Source organism: Capricornis sumatraensis, chromosome 8, assembly GCF_032405125.1.
Source record: "Capricornis sumatraensis isolate serow.1 chromosome 8, serow.2, whole genome shotgun sequence".
NCBI lineage: Eukaryota > Metazoa > Chordata > Mammalia > Artiodactyla > Bovidae > Capricornis > Capricornis sumatraensis.
Genome location: NC_091076.1, coordinates 49538452 through 49553512, shown reverse-complemented (window position 1 = coordinate 49553512; position 15061 = coordinate 49538452). Strand labels below are relative to the sequence as shown.

The window sequence follows — 15061 nt, the reverse complement described above, 5'->3', positions numbered from 1 at the left end:
TCAGCCTTCTTCACAGTCCAAATCTCACATCCATACATGACCACAGGAAAAACCATAGCCTTGACTAGACGGATCTTATTTGGCAAAGTAATGTCTCTGCTCTTGAAAATGCTATCTAGGTTGGTCATAACTTTCCTTCCAAGGAGTAAGCGTCTTTTAATTTCATGGCTGCAGTCACCATCTGCAGTGATTTTGGAGCCAAAAAAAAAAAAAAAATCTGACACTGTTTCCCTATCTATTTCCCATGAAGTGATGGGACCAGATGCCATGATCTTCGTTTTCTGAATGTTGAGCTTTAAGCCAACTTTTTCACTCTCCTCTTTCACTTTCATTGAGAGGCTTTTTATTTCCTCTTCACTTTCTGCCATGAGGGTGGTGTCATCTGCATATCTGAGGATATTGATATTTCTCCCGGCAATCTTGATTCCAGCTTGTGTTTCTCCCAGTCCAGCGTTTCTCATGATGTACTCTGCATAGAAGTTAAATAAGCAGGGTGACAATATACAGCCTTGATGTACTCCTTTTCCTATTTGGAACCAGTCTGTTGTTCCATGTCCAGTTCTAACCGTTGCTTCCAGACCTGCATACAGATTTCTCAAGAGGCCACTCAGGTGGTCTGGAAATCACATCTCTTTCAGAGTTTTCCACAGTTTATTGTGATCTGCACAGTCAAAGGCTTTGGCATAGTCAATAAAGCAGAAGTAGATGTTCTTCTGGAACTCTCTTGCTTTTTCGATGATCCAGCGGGTTTTGGCAACTTGATCTCTGGTTCCTCTGCCTATTCTAAGACCAGCTTGAACATCAGGAAGTTCACGCTTCACATATTGCTGAAACCTGGCTTGGAGAATTTTGAGCATTACTTTACTAGCATGTGAGATAAGTGCAATTGTGCAGTAGTTTGAGTATTCTTTGGCATTGCCTTTCTTTGGGATTGGAATGAAAACTGACCTTTTCCAGTCCTGTGGCCACTGTTGAGTTTTCCAAATTTGCTGGAATATTGAGTACAGCACTTTTACAGCATCATCTTTCAGGATTTGAAATAGCTCCACACTGGAATTCCATCACCTCCACTAGCTTTGTTCGTAGTGATACTTTCTAAGGCCCACTTGACTTCACATTCCAGGATGTCTGGCTCTAGATGAGTGATCACACTATCGTGATTATCTGGGTCGGGAAGATCTTTTTTGTACAGTTTTTCTGTGTATTCTTGTCACCTCTTCTTAATATCTTCTGCTTCTGTTAGGTCCATACCATTGGTGTCCTTGATCGAGCCCATCTTTGCATGAAATGTTCCCTTGGTATCTCTAATTTTCTTGAAGAAATCTCTAGTTTTTCCCATTCTGTTGTTTTCCTCTATTTCTTTGCATTGATCGCTGAAGAAGGCTTTCTTATCTCTTCTTGCTATTCTCTGGAACTCTCCATTCAGATGCTTATATCTTTCCTTTTCACCTCTCTTCTTTTCACAGCTATTTGTAAGGCCTCTCCAGACAGCCATTTTGCCTTTTTGCATTTCTTTTCCATGGGGATGGTCTTGATCCCTGCCACCTGTACAGTGTCACAAACCTCATTCCATAGTTCATCAGGCACTCTATCTATCAGATCTAGGCCCTTAAATCTATTTCTCACTTCCACTGTATAATCATAAGGGATTTGATTTAGGTCATACCTGAATGGTCTAGCGGTTTTCCCTACTTAAGTGCAGGCGGCTGCGACCAGGCGCACTAAGCGCGGGTGGCTGCGACCCGGCGCACTAAGCCAGCTCAGCCGAGAGGAGTTACCCCACGTCCGAGGTCAGGGGCAGCGGCCGAGAGTGATAGGCTGCGATGGCGCTGGAACGGCCGAGAGGAGCTACCTGTATCCGAGGCCAGGGGCGGCAGCCGAGAGAAGCTACCCCGCATCCTAGGTCATTGGCGACCGGGAGGAGACACCCTGCATCCGAGGTCAGGGGCAGCAGCCAAGAGGAGCTGCCCCACGTCTGAGGTCATTGGCGGCCGGGAGGAGACACCCTGCGTCCAAGGTCAGGGGCGGTGGCCAAGAGGAGCTACCCCACGTCCGAGGTCATTGGCGGCCGGGAGGAGACACCCAGCGTCTGAAGTCAGGGGCGGTGGCCAAGAGGAGCTACCCCGTGCTGGAGGCCAGGGGCGGCGCTGGAGGCCAGGGGCTCCCAAAGCCAGGGGCGGCGGTCAGGAGGAGCAAACTGAGGAGCGGTGGCTGCTCCGGTGCAGGAGGGCCTAGAGGAGCTATCCCACGTTGAAGGTCAGGAGGGGTGGTGGTAAGGAGATAACCCTTGTCCAAGGTAAGGAGGAGCAGAAGCTGTGCTTTGCTGGAGCAGCCGTGAAGTGATACCCCACGCCCAAGGTAAGAGAAATCCAAGTAAGATGGTAGATGTTGCAAGAGGGCATCAGGGCAGACACACTGAAACCATACTCACATAAAACTAGTCAATCTAATCACACTAGGACCACAGACTTGTCTAACTCAGTGAAACCAAACCATGCCTGTGGGGCAACCCAAGATGGGCTGGTCATGGTGGAGAGGTCTGACAGAATGTCATCCACTGGAGAAGGGAATGGAAAACCACTTCAGTATTCTTGCCTTGAGAACCCCATGAACAGTATGAAAAGGAAAAATGATAGGACACTGAGAGAGGAACTCCCCAGGTCAGTAGGTGCCCAATATGCTACTGGAGATCAGTGGAGAAATAACTCCAGAAAGAATGAAGGGATGAAGCCAAAACAAAAACAATACCCAGCTGTGGATGTGACTGGTGATAGAAACAAGGTCCAATGCTGTAAAAAGCAATATTACATAGGAACCTGGAATGTCAGGTCCATGAATCAAGGCAAATTGGAAGTGGTCAAACAGGAGATGGCAAGAGTGAACATCGACATTCTAGGAATCAGTGAACTAAAATGTACTGGAAGGGGTGAATTTAACTTAGATGACTATTATATCTACTACTGTGGGCAGGAATCCCTCAGAAGAAATGGAGTAGCCATCATGGTCAACAAAAGAGTCTGAAATGCAGTACTTGGATGCAATCTCAAAAACGACAGAATGATCTCTGTTCATCTCCAAGGCAAACCATTCAATATCATGGTAATCCAAGTCTATGCCCCAACCAGTAACACTGAAGAAGCTGAAGTTGAACGGTTCTATGAAGACCTACAAGACCTTTTAGAACTAACACCCAAAAAAGATGTCCTTTTCATTATAGGGGACTGGAATGCAAAAGTAGGAAGTCAAGAAACACCTGGAGTAACAGGCAGATTTGGCCTTGGAATGTGCAATGAAGCAGGGCAAAGACTAATAGAGTTTTTCCAAGAAAATGCACTGGTCATAGCAAACACCCTCTTCCAACAACACAAGAGAAGACTCTACACATGGACATCACCAGATGGTCAACACCGAAATCAGATTGATTATATTCTTTGCAGCCAAAGATGGAGAAGCTCTATACAGTCAACAAAAACAAGACCAGGAGCTGACTGTGGCTCAGATCATGAACTCCTTATTACCAAATTCAGACTCAAATTTAAGACAGTAGGGAAAACCACTAGACCATTCAGTTATGACCAACCTAGATAGCATATTAAAAAGCAGAGGCATTACTTTGTGAACAAAAGTCTGTCTGGTCAAATCTATGGTTTTTCCAGTCGTCATGTATGGATGTGAGAGTTGGACTATAAAGAAACATGAGCAACAAAGAATTGATGCTTTTAACTTGTGGTGTTGGAGAAGACTCTTGACAGTCCCTTGGACTGCAAGATCCAACCAGTCAATCCTAAAGGAAATCAGTCCTGAATATCCACTGGAAGGACTGATGCTGAAGCTGAAACGCCAGTACTTTGGCCATCTGATATGGAAAACAGACTCCTTGGAAAAGACCCTGATGCTGGGAAAGATTGAAGGCAGGAGGAGAAGGGGATGACAGAGGATGAGATGGTTGGATGGCATCACCAGCTGGATGGGAATGAGTTTGATCAAGCTCCAGGAGTTGGTGAAGGACAGGGAAGCCTGGCATGCTACAGTCCATGGGGTGCAAAGAGTTGGACATGACTGAATGACTGAACTGAACTGAACTGAATCTGGAAAGAAAAAAAGCTTCAGGTCCAATCACCAAATACGTGCAAATTTTAACAAATATGATATTCTACCTTTCTTAATATTTTAGTCATGATTTTATAATGAGTTTTGTAAGACCCTATTCTCATGTGCTAATACTGGGTCCCAGTCTCCCACACTTTGTGGGAGACTCACCCAGCATCTGCGATCTTCAGGTGGTGTCTTCTTCATGCTCATGAGCAAACTCTATCCAGCTATTACGTAAATTCTCAGTTGTAAGCATCTTCTGCTCCATGGTGTTAACTTTCAAGGCCCTGGTATTTTAGAAGCTGTGTGAAGGCACCTCATCACTACACTGCCTCAGGGTTCACCAATGAGACCCTCAGCTGGACACTGCCTTCTGTGTCTAGGTATCAGGGCCACAGACAAATTGAAGTGCTTGTATATATTAGTGTATATTAGCTAAGAGTCTGACATGACTGAGCAATTTCACTTTCACTTTTCACTTTCATGCATTGGAGGAGGAAATGGCAACCCACTCCAGTGTTCTTGCCTGGAGAATCCCAGGGACATGGGAGCCTGGTGGGCTGCCATCTATGGGGTCACACAGAGTCGGACACGACTGTAGTGACTTAGCAGCAGCAGCGGCAGCAGCAGCAGTGTATATTAGTTTGCTAGAGATGTGATAACAAAGAACCACAAACAATAGAAATTTATTCTTTCATAATTCTGAAGCCTACAAGTTTTTTTTTAAGGCTGTACAGCATGATTTTATTTACATACATCATGAAATGATTATCACAGCAAGTTTAGTGAATATTCATCATCTCATAAAGATGCAACAAATGTGAATGTTATTTATAACTACAGGATTGTAGTATTAAAATGGTAAAGATGACAATGTTTATGTTATATGTATTTTACTATGATTTTTTAAATTACATAATTTTGTTTTTTTTTATTTTTTTAATTTTAAAATCTTTAATTCTTACATGTGTTCCCAAACATGAACCCCTCCTCCCACCTCCCTCCCCATAACATCTCTGTGGGTCATCCCCATGCACCAGCCCCAAGCATGCTGTATCCTGCGTCAGACATAGACTGGAGATTCAATTCCTACATGATAGTATACCATGATAGAATGCCATTCTCCAAAATCATCCCACCCTCTCCCTCTCCCTCTGAGTCCAAAAGTCCGTTATACACAGCTGTGTCTTTTTTCCTGTCTTGCATACAGGGTCGTCATTGCCATCTTTCTAAATTCCATATATATGTGTTAGTATACTGTATTGGTGTTTTTCTTTCTGGCTTACTTCACTCTGTATAATCGGCTCCAGTTTCTTCCATCTCATCAGAACTGATTCAAATACAAGTTTTAATTTAAGGTTTTGGTAGGGTTGATTTCTTCTGATACCTCTCTCCTTTGCTTGTAGATGACTGTCTTCTTGCTTCTTCCTCTTTACATACTCCTCACATGTGTCTGTGTCCTAATCTCCTCTCTTTATAAGGATACCAGTCATAATGGATTAGGACCCACCCTAATGACCTCAACTTAAGTCCGCTTTAATGCTCCTTCCTCCATACTGAGATCCTAGAGGTTAAGACTTAAGCGTATGAATTTTGAAGTAACACGATTCAGCCCATAATAAAGGGCAAAGCATATCTATACCCCATGGGATCCTCCTTCACATGTCCACGTGGGTACCAAAGGCAGGTTGCTGAGAAAGGAGCTATTTCAGTTTTCACTTAAACCTCCCACCTGCACCTCTATATTAGACATATTTAAGTTTGACCTTTCTGAGGCAAATTCAAATGGCTTTGTGAAAGACCCAAAGACAAGGATGTTTGGGGTGTGTGAACCTAACTTTAATGGTTGAATTCCTAGAAGACCAGCAAATCCTTCCCCAAATAAACAGTTAGAGCATCATTTCTCCAATAGGTCTCACTGGTCACAGAAGCTGGCCATCAGTCTATCAAGTTGGCTACAGACACCTTGGTGATTTCAGGTGGAAAATTGCAGTAGAATTTTTTTAATATAAATTTATTCATTTTAATTGGAGACTAATTACTTTACAATATTGTATTGATTTTGCCATACATCAACATGAATCTACCACAGGTGTACATGTTTATGTTATTTTGCAGATTTGGAAATACAGGATTGATTATTAATGTCACAGAAACATCATATCTATGAGATTAAAAGCTGTTCATGCTCTTCAAGGATTGTATTGACCTCTGACCATCATTCAATTAACAGAGCATGGCTTGAGATGAATGGATAAAGAAGATGTCATATATATATATATGTATATATATATATATATACACATATTGTATATAATGGAATACTACTCAGTCATAAAAAAGAATGAGATTTTGCTATTTGTAACAACAGGGATGGACTTGGAGGGTATTATTCTAGGTGAAATAAGTCACACAGAGAAAGACAAATACTGTATGATTGCACTTAAATGTGAAATCTAAAAAATAAAACAAGCTAATGATTATAACAAAAAAGAAACAGGGCAAGATGGAGAAGGTAGTCAGAGATACAAATTATTATGTATACAATAAGCTATAGGATATATCATACAGTACAGTGAATATAGCCAATATTTTATAATAACTATAAGTGGAGTATAACCTCTAAAAATTGTGAATTACCATGTTGTACACCTGTAACATATAATATCATACATCAACTACACTTCAATTTTTAAAAAACAGAAATACTTTGTGCTAGCTAAAATATTGTACATAATTTGCAAGTTATTGTTCATGTTCATTAAATTAGCATTTTTATTTTAACTATGGTATTATGCTACCAATTTGAAAATGGGGTGAAGTCCTCAAATGTGATTCATTGACATATAAAAGCCATGATTTTAAAAAATACTAAAAATAAAACAGTAACAGCAATACTACAATTCAAAATTTATAAATGTAAAGAATAGAAAGGATTCCAGTATAAACGTAGACTGCACTGGCTCTGTACTAGAAAAAGTGAATCTCTGAACGTGATGATTTTCCACAGCAGCTGATAAAGAGAGTTACCTCTGTGAAATATCACCATTGCTATCCAGAAAGTTGATTTAATGATGGGACAATACGCTCATCTCTGGTACCCAGTGCTCTGTCTGTTAAGGAACTTCTCAAATACAAAACCATTGGATGCTCTTGTTTTGTGTTCAAATAAAGCCCAGTGACCTTGTTTTGAAAGAAATTGATTAATTAAGTCATTACAGAAGAGGAAAAAAACCTACAGAAGCATGGCTAAAACGTGATCCTCATGAGAAAAATAAGTAAATAAGTCCGATATTTTAAAAAGCTTCTAAAGCCAGCTCCAAATTTCAGAAAAACAATACTATTTCCTCTGTTGAAGGAGAAAGAGAAGAGCTAATGAGAAAGTCCCTGAATCAGAAGATGCTGCTGGCATCAGATTTCATCTGTAGCACACACTGTGGAAGAGCAATGCCAAGCCCATGCGGTATTCTAGCAGAAGTTTTGCCTATGAGTTAGATGAAATACACTGATGTGAAGAGCGTGATTCAGTTATTTCAATGAAAAGTACCCAGAAAGATGTCCTTGCAATTTTTCTATTTTATCATTGAAAGTCAGTGTTATAGGAGCAAAATATTTTGTTAATTAAAAATTAATGTAGCAGCACTATTTACAATAACCCAGATATGGAAGTAACCTAAGTGTCCATCAAGAAGATGTGGTTCATATATACAGTGCAATACCACTCAGCCATTAAAAAAAAAAAAAAACAGAAATCTTGGCATTTACAGCAGTATAGATAGACTTGGAGAGTATTACATTAAGTGAAAATAGTCAGACAGAGACAAATACTGTATGATGTAACATATGTGTTACATCATATATGTTACATATGTAAAATGCAACAAACTAGTGAATATTAAAAAAAAGTAGACTCACAGATACAAAGCACAAACTAGTGGTTACCAGTGGGGAGGATGGGAAGAGACAGTCCAGGGGTGACGGAGGGGGAGGTACAAACTATTGGATGTAAGACAGGCTCGAGGATGTATTGTACGACATGGGGAATTTAGCCAATATTTTGTAATAACTATAAATGGAAAGCAACCTTTAATTTTTTTGAATATTTAATGAGGAAATATATATAATATTGAGCTCAAAAGCACTGTGTGTTTCATGTGTCACTTGGTGAAGGGTTGGGGATACACAGGAGAGAACTAGTGAACAGGATATGTGTAAACAAAGGTACACATGGCCACCGAATGGAAAGCATGCCGGGCATGGTTTTAAGTCTGAGCTTCCTCATCACTCAGCAGCATGTTGAGGATTCCATGGATAATGAGGAATAGATGTCCAGACTCAGGGCATTGTGGGGTGCCCTCCACCAGCATGTGGTGCATCTTGCTCAGAAATTTCTCATTACGCTCATATCCTTGAATCCACTCTTGGGGCACCTTGATCAGATGCAAGATGTCTACAGACTCCAAATGCACTGCCCCTTCAAGTTAGATATCATAGGTGCCACGGAGTGGGGTGGAGCTCCACAGGACTGTGGACCACAGGGCCACCCCACCCCACCCCACACGTGCAAGTTCAGCAGGTTTGGGTGAGTGGATGCTTCATGTCTATGCTACACCCTCTCTCAAAGCCATACTGGAAGGAGGAAAAATAACCTCTTACATTGTTTTAAAATTTTTTAATAAAGTCAAACAATTAAAAAACAATGTATGGGGCGGCAGCGGCGGCGGCTGGGCGGACGCTGGGGGCCGGCCGGCGGCGCAGCTGCAGAGCGGAGCCCGCGGGCCGCCGGGGCCGCTCGAGCGCGCGCTCGCCCAGCCCGGGGCCTAGCCGCGGCGCTTGGCGGAGGCCGAGGGGGCGCGGGGACTCGGGGGGCCGCATGCGTGCATAGATCCGGGCGCCGCGCTGCACAGGCGGCCCGCGGGCGGCGGCGGGTTGGGCGCGGGCTCCCCGGCGCTGTCGCGCGGCCAGGCCCGCCGGCGCAAGCAGCCCGCCAGGCCGGCCGACTTCAAGCTGCAGGTCATCATCATCGGCTCCCGCGGCGTGGGCAAGATCAGCCTGATGGAGCGCTTCACCGACGATACTTTCTGCGAGGCCTGCAAGTCCACCGTGGGTGTTGACTTTAAGATCAAAACCGTAGAGCTAACAGGAAAGAAAATTAGGCTACAGATCTGGTCGCCCTCAGCTCTGTCTGTCCGCCGTGTCTGTCGCTTCCATCGCGTTCATTGCTGCCGCGCCGGCGGCTCCATCGTCACCTAGCGCTTCCGTGTTAGTGCCATGTCTCATCCCCACCCGCGCCCCCGTGCGGGGCGCCCGCCGGCCGTGTCAGGGACACGGCAGGTCAGGAGAGATTCAACAGCATTACCTCAGCTTATTGCAGAAGTGCCAAGGGGATCATATTAGTCTACGACATCACTAAGAAGGAGACATTCGATGACTTGCCGAAATGGATGAAGATGATCGATAAGTACGCTTCGGAAGACGCGGAGCTTCTCTTAGTTGGAAATAAGTGGGACTGTGAAACTGACAGAGAGATCAGCAGACAGCAGGGTGAAAAGTTTGCACAGCAGATAGCCGGGATGCGGTTCTGTGAAGCGAGCGCCAAGGATAACTTCAACGTAGACGAGATCTTCCTGAAGCTTGTTGATGACATCCTGAAAAAGATGCCCCTGGACATGCTCAGGAACGAGCTGTCCAACAGCATCCTCTCATTACAACCCGAGCCCGAGATCCCCCCAGAGCTGCCCCCGCCCAGACCACACGTGCGATGCTGTTGACTCGCCGCTTTGGAGGCGAAGTGGGAGTGATTCCTGGACAGGGAGAAGGTCGCATTCTGCACTACAATCGTTTTGACAATTTCCTCTCTCACTTTGTAATCCACGTCAGAGCTATACACTAACTTGTAAATATGCAGATATGCAATCCTGGGTAAGTTTGTGTTATAAATGACTTATTTCCCTCCAAATTATTATATTTCATTCATTATCCCAATGCCTAGTGTGTGTGCACTGGGGAACGTCGTACTTCTGATAACGAAGAACAGGAGAAACGAGAGCTATAATGTTTCTGGAAATACATAATATAGTTGTTCTTGTTAACTATATTATGAAGATGGAGATATTCTGATAAGAAGAAAGAACGTGGTGCTTTGCTTACTGTTTTAAAGTAAATTTGTAAAACTGAAGACTTTGGGGGGAGAAAAGCGACCTTGAATGCTTTTTCTTTATTTACATTTCTCCCAGCTGTAGCATCTTTGAAGTATTGGAGTGTTTCCCACAAAGCAAGCTCCATGCTTGCTTAAAGGTCTTGAAGGTTATTTATTCACATTAATGGTAGAACATGACTAGTTAGAATGTGGGACTTGAATTGGTCCTGAGGCCTGGGAATCTCTCTGGTTTCCTGATGAACGCACTCTGTGCTTTTAAGAACTACAAAGATTCAATAAAAGAAATGTTTTTGAAACTATAGAAGATTTTAAAAGAACGCTGCTGTCCTACACAAACCCTGTTTAAAGGAATTTTAAAGAGATGCATTTTACTATATCAAAGAACCTACACGTATTTGCCTAAACATTCTATATACCTTTGTAATGATAAAACCTCTCCCCTTGATGGTGAAGCTTATTCCTATTAAGCCTAGACTGTGTTCTTTTTTTTTTTTTTTTCCTGGTCTGATAATGAATTTCTGAACTCTTATCTTTGGTATATCTTTTATTAAACTGCACTGTTTGTTTAGTCAAGGTAAATAAGTCATTATGTATTTGAATAACTTGGCGTGTCTTGAGTGTTGTGATATGAGAAGCATTGTGGTCCTTCTACACTAATGAAGTGCAAATAAAATTTTGTATTTATGAATGACAAAAAAAAAATGTGTGAACTCTGATAGTCACCCAACTGATGTTTTCTTTTTCAGTTTTTTTCATTATTAGTTTTTTTATTGAAGATAAGTGATTTACAATGTTGTGCTAGTTTCTGCTGTATACGTATACACATATCTAATCTCTTCTAGACTCCATTCCCATAGGTCATTACAGAGCACCACATCGAGTTCCCTGTGCTATACAGTAGGTTCTTACTTATTTATTTTATATATCAGTTCAGTTCAGTCGCTCAGTCGTGTCCAACTCTTTGCGACCCCGTGAATCACAGCACATCAGGCCTCCCATGTCCATCACCAACTCCCAGAGTTCACTCAGACTCACGTCCATCGAGTCCGTGATGCCATCCAGACATCTCATCCTCTGTCGTCCCCTTCTCCTCCTGCCCCCAATCTCTCCCAGCATCAGATTCTTTTCCAATGAGTCAGCTCTTCTCATGAGGTGGCCAAAGTATTGGAGTTTCAGCTTTAGCATCATTCCTTCCAAGGAAATACCAGGGCTGATCTCCTTCAGAATGGACTGGTTGGATCTCCTTGCAGTCCAAGGGACTCTCAAGAGTCTTCTCCAACACCACAGTTCAAAAGCATCAATGCTTCGGCGCTCAGCTTTCTTCACAGTCCAACTCTCACATCCATAGATGACCACAGGAAAAACCATAGCCTTGACTAGATGGACCTTAGTCGGCAAAGTAATGTCTCTGCTTTTGAATATGCTATCTAGGTTGGTCATAACTTTTCTTCTAAGGAGTAAGCGTCTTTTAATTTCATGGCTGCAATCACCATCTGCAGTGATTTTGGAGCCCCAAAAAATAAAGTCTGACACTGTTTCCACTGTTTCCCCATCTAGTTCCCATGAAGTGATGGGACTGGATGCCATGATCTTCGTTTTCTGAATGTTGAGCTTTAAGCCAACTTTTTCACTCTCCTCTTTCACTTTCATCAAGAGGCTTTTTAGTTCCTCTTCACTTTCTGCCATAAGGATGGTGTCATCTGCATATCTGAGGTTATTGATATTTCTCCCGGCAATCTTGATTCGAGCTTGTGCTTCTTCCAGCCCAGCATTTTTCATGATGTACTCTGCATATAAGTTAAATAAGCAGGGTGACAATATACAGCCTTGACATACTCCTTTCCTATACTATATATTTTATATATAGTAGCATACATATGTTAATCCCAGTCTCCCAATTTATCCCTTCCCCACGCTTTCCCCTTTGATAATCATAAGTTTGTGTCCTAGGTTTGTGATTCAATTTCTGTTTTGTAAACAGGTTCATTTGTACATTTTTTTTTAGAGGTCACATTTAAGCCATATCATATGATATTTATCATTCTCTGTCTTATGTCCTTCATACAGTGTGACCATCTCTAGGCCCATCCATGCTGCTGCCAGTGCATTAGTTCATTCTTTATGGCTGAGTACTATTTCATTGTGTAGATGTACCACATCTTTATCCATTCTTCTGGTGATGGACATTTAGACTGCTTCCATTTCTTGGCTATTGTAAACAGAGCTGTGATGAACATTGGGGTGCATGTATATTTTCAAACTATGGTTTTCTCTGGGTATATACCTAAGAGTGGGATTGCTGGATCATATGGTAATTCAATTTTTAGTTTTTTAAGAAGCCTCCATACTGTTCTCCATAGTGGCTGTACCAATTTATATTCCCACCAACAGTATAGGAGGGTTCCCTTTTTTCCACACCCTCTCCAGCATTTATTGCTTATCGATTTTTTTGATAATGTCCATTGTAACCAGTGTGAGGTAAGGCAACATTGTAGTTTTGATTTGCGTTTTTCTAATAGTTAGAGATAATGAACATCTTCTGTGTCTCTTGGCCACCTGTAAGTCTTCTTTGGAGAAACATCTAGATCTTCCACCCATCAAACAGTGTTTTGAAATCATTGTTGACAAAGAGGTCTTGTTAGGTATGAACTTGAGCAAATCCCTCAATCTCTTTACCTCAATTTCCTCACCTGTGGACCCAGAATTAGGTTTGACTACAAAAGTTTTTTCTTTTTTTCTAAACCCACCAACTAGTACTAGTTTTCCAGAAGTTGTCCAGTCCTTATCCCTAAGTTCTACAACATCATTCTGTTTAGGGAGGTAGCTATGACCAACAGTTAAGAAGGGCCCAGAGTGAGGGAAACCCAGATGAGCCCCTCTATGCCTTCGTTTCCTCATATGTTAAATGGCAACAATGTAGTGAGACCACTTACCACACAGTACACAAAGTAGTGTGAGGAAAATTATTACTCAGCAGAGTTCATGCTGCGTAGAAAGCACTAACAGATGGAAGTCATTGTTACTGTAGTTGTCGTTAGTATTTATTATTATTATTACTACCACCAAACTTCTTTTCTGAGTTTAGTTGGCAGTGACAACAACTTGTAGAAAGAAATGAACTTAGGAGAGGAAGAAAAAGCAAAACTCTATTTACATATCAAAACACCTTAGAGCAGAAAACAAGGTCTTGTTGGGGCTTATTCTTTAATATAGAAACTGAGGCAATGAGCTATGGAATTGCAGATCAAGGCTATCCAGCGAGTCAGTAATGGAACATGGCACCCAGCCCAGAAATGAGTTTCAAGTCTCATTTAGTGAGATTTCCTAACAGAAGGGTGTCCCACTTTCTCTACCTTAGCATCAGCTTGAAGGCCACCAAGCAGAGAAAGTCACATGGACACATGCATTGATGACAGAAGGTACAGGAATAAAGCAAATTTTAAGACTATGAAGACAAAGGATGATAAACTCTCTGAAATAAATTGCTCTTCTTAGAGCTCTCATGGGGCCTCAGAATGTTGATAAATAAGATGAGCCATAACTATTCATCCCACTACAAAGATAGAGGTCATGGAAAAGTGCTATGGAATGACCTACTTGGATACAAACAGAAACACTGCACCAATCACTGATCACGCACACACTTACTGGAGATTTTTTTTCTTTAAGTGCTTTGCCCTCATCTTCATTTACCTTCAAGATACTTGTAAATGTCCACTACATAATGATTAGATCAGGGACTTCCCTGATGGTCCAGTGGCTAAGACTTTGTGCTCCCAATGCAGGGAGCCTGGGTTTGATTCCTGGTCAGGGAACTAGGAACCAAAATAGCCCTCATGCCACAACTAAAAGATTCTGTGTGCTCCAACTAAGAATCAGCACAGCCAAACAAATAAATATACAAACAGCTTTTTTCAAAAAATACCAGCTAGATCAAACCCATACTGCCTCTCATTGTTATGCCATCATTAAATCTCTAGATCTAGATAATTGAATGCAGCTATGTTCCTGCTACATTTAAAATTGCAATTAAAATGTAACCTGGTACATATAAAGCTCTTCTGTCATTTAGTCCCCACATTAATTCCCTCTGATGAGACAATCACCCTTCTCTTCTCACTTAGGCAGTTTGGATGGGAATGATGTGACACCCTTAGCTCAAGGGGAGAATGTGGACTTCCCTGGTGGTCCAGTGGGACCAATGCAGGCAGCATGGATTCGATCTCTGGCCCAGGAAGATCCCACATGCCATGGGTAACTAAGCCAGTGTGCCACAACCATTGAGCCTGCGTGCCACAGCTCCCAAGCCATGTGCCCTAGAGCCTGTGCTCCCCAACAGGAGAAGCTGCCTGAAGAGAAGCCTGTGCGCCACAACGAAGAGAAGCCCCCACTCACCACACTAGAGAAAGCCCACCTGCAGCAACAAAGACCCCGCACAGTCAAATAAATACACACACAACTTTTAAATGGGGGAAGTAAGCGACACAGGACTAGATAATTAGAGCATCATGTTGTTCTGGGCTTAATAATTGGCTCAGAACATGTGACTCAAAGGGCCCAATAAGAACAAAGAGACTTCTTCCTGAAGCTGTAGATGAAGAGGTCGAGATTCTCTTCCACTGGACTTAAACCTGGGAGCATGTAACCCGACCCCACCCAAGGTCTGAGCGTAAAGGCAGAAAGTAGAACACAAGAGTGGAAAGATGAAACAAGCCACATCACGATGATGTTGCTTGGCCCCCTGAATTCAGTAGTGGTCAAAGTCAGCCTACCACCCTCGGATATTTAGTTACGTGGACCAATAAATTC

At 42.4% G+C, this 15061-nt stretch overlaps 1 protein-coding gene across 1 annotated transcript; it reads left to right on the top strand.

The window, feature by feature from the left end:
• The first annotated feature begins 1823 nt into the window (after positions 1 to 1823).
• LOC138083544 (ras-related protein Rab-12-like) lies at positions 1824 to 9863 on the top strand. The gene is given in 4 exon segments (XM_068977398.1): positions 1824 to 1940; positions 8532 to 8674; positions 8808 to 9260; positions 9416 to 9863. Coding segments are annotated over 4 exon segments (1161 nt in total).
• Positions 9864 to 15061: the final 5198 nt, after the last annotated feature.